The 5515-nt window shown below is 33.5% G+C and overlaps 1 protein-coding gene across 1 annotated transcript; it reads left to right on the top strand.

Moving 5' to 3' along the window:
- Positions 1 to 3004: 3004 nt before the first annotated feature.
- Positions 3005 to 5481, top strand: LOC112457645 (beta-catenin-like protein 1; the record flags this gene model as incomplete). Its single annotated transcript, XM_025020818.1, has 8 exons — positions 3005 to 3244; positions 3452 to 3702; positions 3784 to 4139; positions 4228 to 4457; positions 4536 to 4721; positions 4782 to 4935; positions 5027 to 5208; positions 5298 to 5481. Coding segments are annotated over exons 1-8 (1573 nt in total), but the record flags the coding sequence as incomplete, so codon positions are not given.
- Between the last annotated feature and the right edge of the window lie 34 nt (positions 5482 to 5515).

The raw sequence follows: 5515 nt of genomic DNA, 5'->3' as shown, positions 1-5515 counted from the left end.
TATATCTTATTAAAATTTCCAATCGTTCTGTAGATCATCCTGTGTACATATTAATGATGTCAGTCTTTTAGCAACTACCTTTTTTAACGAGTTAATTTTTCATAAATTTAAATTTTATTTTTGTTCTTCAGTATTTGTCGCATGTATACGTTTTCGATATTGTCATTAATTTGAGAGTTCAATAAAATGTGATTAAATTGAAACAGAATCAAATTTATAATTATTGCTTAATACATATAGATAAAAGATTAAGTGTAAACTTATATTTCGTTATTTTATTTTTCTTTATTTCTAATTCAGAGGCATAAGTGATGTTGAGCAAATTACGTATAGAGATATTCGATTTAATAGAAATATACGATCCAATCATCTGCACATGGAAAAAGAAAATTCGCACAAATTAGAGATCAGCTACACGAGTTAAATTTGATAACTTCTTTCGAAATCTAGATTTGTTTTTGAAATAAAAATAAAAAATTTTTTTTGGTTAACTAGTTTCTGCACTTAATTCGAAATGAAATTTTATATAATTGTCGCTTCAGGAGAAGGTAATTTGAAAACAAGGGATAAGAGAGATAAAGTGTGAACTACAAAATCGGGTAGAAGCAATTAATATTACTATGTACATAATGAAAGAAGTTTGTGATATATCAGTCATCGAATTTATTAGTTCGTTTATTATTTTGCTAGCATATTTTAAAGATGCAATTATTGCATAAATCAGAAAGTCGAGAGAGATACTCGTTAATTATTACTGCAAAACTTGACCGCGTAAAACTTGAATGAAATTCTAATGTTTTAAAGTTAATCTCAGTGTCAGTGAAAATAGTCGTCAGTTATAAAAATTTTTCATGCATATCTAGTATTAGTTATTCATTGCATCTAAATATCTTATATCTAAAGTAAATCGATCATAATAAAGAATCATTAAGTTAATTTTTCTGCTGAACGTAGCTTAAAAATAAAGAGTGCATTATTCCTAAGCGTATTAACAGTACTGAAAATCCATAATTATAGATTTTCAATACATCAGTAAATTTCAAAATGTACTCAACAATAGAATATAAGGTTTTTAAATGCTATACATGACAAAAGAAAGCATCGGTGGCACAGAGGGGCCGCGACGCTGGGGATCGAATCAGCCATCATTGCAGTGGCCATGTTCATATGTTTATTCGCGTAATAGTTTGTTACCGACTGGATCGTGGTCGTACGGCACCTCGCACCCGTAGGAGAGCCGGTAGCATCTAAAAAGAAAAGGAGAAGAAGCGTAATAGCTTGTTACTTAATTTGACGAAAGAGGTATAAAAGAAATCAGTTGCCCTACATCTGTAATTGTAATCTGTACACGCATTAGTCTAATAATTTTATCATCCGGGCGGTATTGGAATATTATCGAAGCATGTCGTCTGCAGAGAAACGTAAAATCTCAAGTTTAACTATAATCAAGATTCAGCGAGAAAGAAAATACGCATAATGAAAGAGAAGCAAGTAAGTTCTTTTCTCTCATTTTCGATGAGTGCGTGTTATTATTGGAACGTAAGAAGGCGCATAAGATTTTGTATAAACGAATTAATGCATTCGTGACATTTTTCAAAGCGACAATTCGTGCATGTGCTACATAAAGAAAATTCATGAACATTCATATATATACGTATGAAATCTATTTTTTTCTTGCATGTGTATAATTTGAATGCAATTCAATTAAAAGTTATTAATGCAAAAAATCTACTGCAGATGAGTTTACTATTTGTCAGAATTCAAGATAGAACTCTGTTTATATACGTAATACGAAAATTAAAAATTTGATTTCTTATATGTACATCCAAAGTGCTTTTGGTGGCGAGGGAGGAAGTATAAAATTATAAATAAAAGTTTTCTTTAAATTTAAATTTTATAGATTGTTTATGACTTACAATTAGACAAGAAAGCAGTTATCTAATTATTTTTGAAATTTGACACAAAATTTTGACAAAATTTTCAAGTATTTATCGAAATTGATCATGACTAACGACAACATCCACATGTTTAAGTTCTTCCTACAACTTGGCTATTCATTGAATTTATGATTCAATATTTATTTTATGATTATTTTACATAAAATGTGTTATTTTAATTAAAAAAGATATTAAATATAGGGTATATATATCTCAAAAATATTTTTGTACTTTTGGTGAAATCATCAGAACAAGTGGTTCTTATCTGTACATGTAAACATGTTACTACATGTTAGGATATTTATTTGAAATTTAACGTATTTTAACAAAAAAAATATATATATAAATTGATGCAAATAAAATCAAATAAGGTTAACAAAATTAGCAATAAGAAGCGCAGAAAAGGGCACGTATATATTTAATTATAATATAAACAATATTTTCAATATTATCTTATCTTTATCAATATTATTTATGAATATATATATTATTATTATTATTATTATTATTATTATTATTATTCTCATCTTTTTTTTTCGCAGGGCAGACCGCCGCATTTTTCTGCCAGATTTTTTTATTTCGTGTCAAAACGCGTCGAATGAGCATAATTTTATTGACATTTGAGGTGCAACGCGTATTCTAAATAATTACCAAATTTTTTACATATTTTAAACTGTAAACGTCGACTAAGGACATAGGCCGTATTTGAATTCCCCGCGTTCACCTACGAGGCGCTCGTGCACATATACACTTTGCGCCTAGCGACCCCACGAGCGGTGATTGGTTGTAATGGCCGTGTCCAGCCGAACCTCTGCTTAGCGAAGCGAAAGGTAGCAACTGAATGTGATTGGTTCTTACCTTTGGATCCAACCAATTACACTTAATTGCTACCTTCCGCTTCGCTAAGCAGAGGTTCGGCCGAACGCAGCCATTGGCGCATGATGATTGGTTATAGTAAGCGCGCCGTGATTGGCTGAGAGAGACGCGCGCGGTAGCGACACACCCTCACACCCTGTTCGAACTTTCGAACTGTGACTCGAGAGAGTCGTTGTCTCGGATGTCTCGTTGTCTGGCGACCGAGCCGTGTGGACGTATACTGCGTGTATATTACAAGTAAAGTCTGTTACGCGTTTCATCGAGTTTCACCTTTTTCTACACCCTTTACTATCCATCCTGAATCGCCGCCCTTGTCCTTGCCGTCGGGATAACCTGAGCTACGGACCGGGCGATACCTTACAAAACATAATTTTTAAAAGTTTGTGATCTATTTTTGGCAAATGGATATCGGAGAACTTTCATCTTATAAGGTGCGTATTGGAATTATTCTGCAGCGGCTGTATAATTTATATTTATCTCGAAAGTAATATATTTTGTTTAATTTAACCTCTCACTTATGTGTCATGACTTTTGATTTATCGGAAATTTTCATTGTGAAATTGAAAATTTCACGATTTGCTTTTCCGTCCGTTACAAATAACGGCGATATGATAATTAAACGATGGTAATATGTACAGCCCCCAAGCACATTGAAACGACCGGCAGCGGGAGAGGAAGACGATGACGATGAATGGGAGAGTCAACGACAGTCTAAGAAGCTCGACGAACTAACGGAGAAGGAAAAACAAGATATATTGAATAAGGAAACTAAGGCGCCTAAAGTCGAAGCGTTGGATGAAGCGACGCTCGAACGTCTGATCCTTCTATTTGAGAAGAGAGCTCTCAGGAATCAAAAGATGAGAGTCAAATTCCCAGATCAACCGGAGAAGTAGATGAATACGTAGAAGCTAAATGTCGGATGGCAATCTCAATGTATAATTGTTTTCGATTTTTTTTTGGCCTTTTGCAGGTTTATGGAATCCGAAGTAGAACTGCAAGAAACTATGCAAAAGCTTCGAATTGCAGTAGCCAATCCAACCAATCTATATTTGTATTGTATATTAATGGTAAAATTAGGCGCCGTACCTTCTTTACTAGAATTGTTGTCTCATGAAAATACCGATATAGCAGTTGGTGTGGTAAAGCTTCTGTTCGATTTTACTTACGATACATATTACAATATATTAGACGCAATTCAGAAAGAAAGCGCTGATACATTTATCAATGCTTTGTTGGAGCAACAAGTTTTCGCTCTCCTAGTACAAAATCTCGAGAGGCTTGATGAAACAGTGGTTAAAGAGGACACCGGTGTTTGTCTCACACTTGGTAATTACTTAATAAACGTGCATATTGTTTATCTTTCTGCAAAATAATGTTTCTACTAAATTAACTGAACGACGGTTTTGATTTCCAGAGTTTTTTGACAAACTACTGGAATTTAGACCAGATATATGTGCGGATGCGGGAAAGCAGGGATTGATGCAATGGTTGTTACGTCGAGTTAAAATTATAACAAAAACATTTTTTGACTTCAACGATTGTTGGGCCTGTTCTCTCCTATATAAACTTGTGCAGCATACGCCAGAAAATAGACTCCTTTTAGGTGACTTGGCTGGAATTCATGTTTTGCTACAACAATTAGCTGTGTGTATTTGTATGTTTCTCTAAGTCCTTGCGTATAACATTACCAAACTGAATTATCTTAAAACCGATTATTTACAGTATTTACCGAGATCGCAGAATAGAGAGAAATATGAGGTTGAAGGGATAATGAGACATTTGTTTGACGTTTTGTGCTCAAGCTTAATGGCTACTGTAAATCGAGATAGATTTCTGCGTGACAAAGGCCTCCAACTTATGAACTTAATGTTACGAGAAAAAAAGATGTCATGGAATGGATCTCTCAAAGTGGGTTTATTCGCAACAGACTTTGTTGGATTTATATAAATTACTATAGTTAAATTATAGGTTTTAGATCACGCTATGAATGGCCCGGACGGAAAAGATAACTGCAGCAAATTTGTAGATATTCTTGGATTGCGAACTATATTTCCTCTGTTTATGAAAACCCCAACAAGAAATAGAAATAGAATGCGAGAACTTACTGCAGAAGACGATGAAAGTATGGCCTCGATATATCTGTTAATATTAGTAAGCAAAATTTCAACTTATTTAACTGTTTATAGCGAAATAATAAATAATTAATTTTGCAGAACACGTGATTTCAATCATAGCAAGCTTGTTAAAGAACTGTAAAGGACAACAGCGTCAAACATTACTTTCTTATTTTACGGAGAATGATTATGAGAAAGTGGATAGATTAATGGAATTACATTTCAAGTATCTTGAAAAGGTAGAAGAAGTGAAAAAGAAGGTAGAAGAAGTGAATGGGAAGGTACGTGCACAATGGAAAAACATTTAACAGAGACATCTAAAAATGAAGACGTATAAAAATTTACACTCTGTTTTTATTTTTATCATAAGGACGAGGACGATGAAGACGAAGAAGAATTGTACTCGAGAAGATTAGACGGCCGGTTATTTATATTACAGTTAATAGATTATGTACTTTTAGAAGCTTGCACTGGTTGTCCGCCTGCAGTCAAGCAACGAATAAAGGATCTCTTGGCGCAGAGATCCCTTAAAACAATTCGCTACATCATGAGAGGTAAATTATGTATAGTATAAAATTTATCTACATA

This window comes from Temnothorax curvispinosus, unplaced genomic scaffold (genome assembly GCF_003070985.1).
Source record: "Temnothorax curvispinosus isolate PA1 unplaced genomic scaffold, ASM307098v1 QBEX01008015.1, whole genome shotgun sequence".
Taxonomy (NCBI): Eukaryota; Metazoa; Arthropoda; class Insecta; order Hymenoptera; family Formicidae; genus Temnothorax; species Temnothorax curvispinosus.
This window is presented reverse-complemented; position numbering and strand designations above follow the sequence as displayed.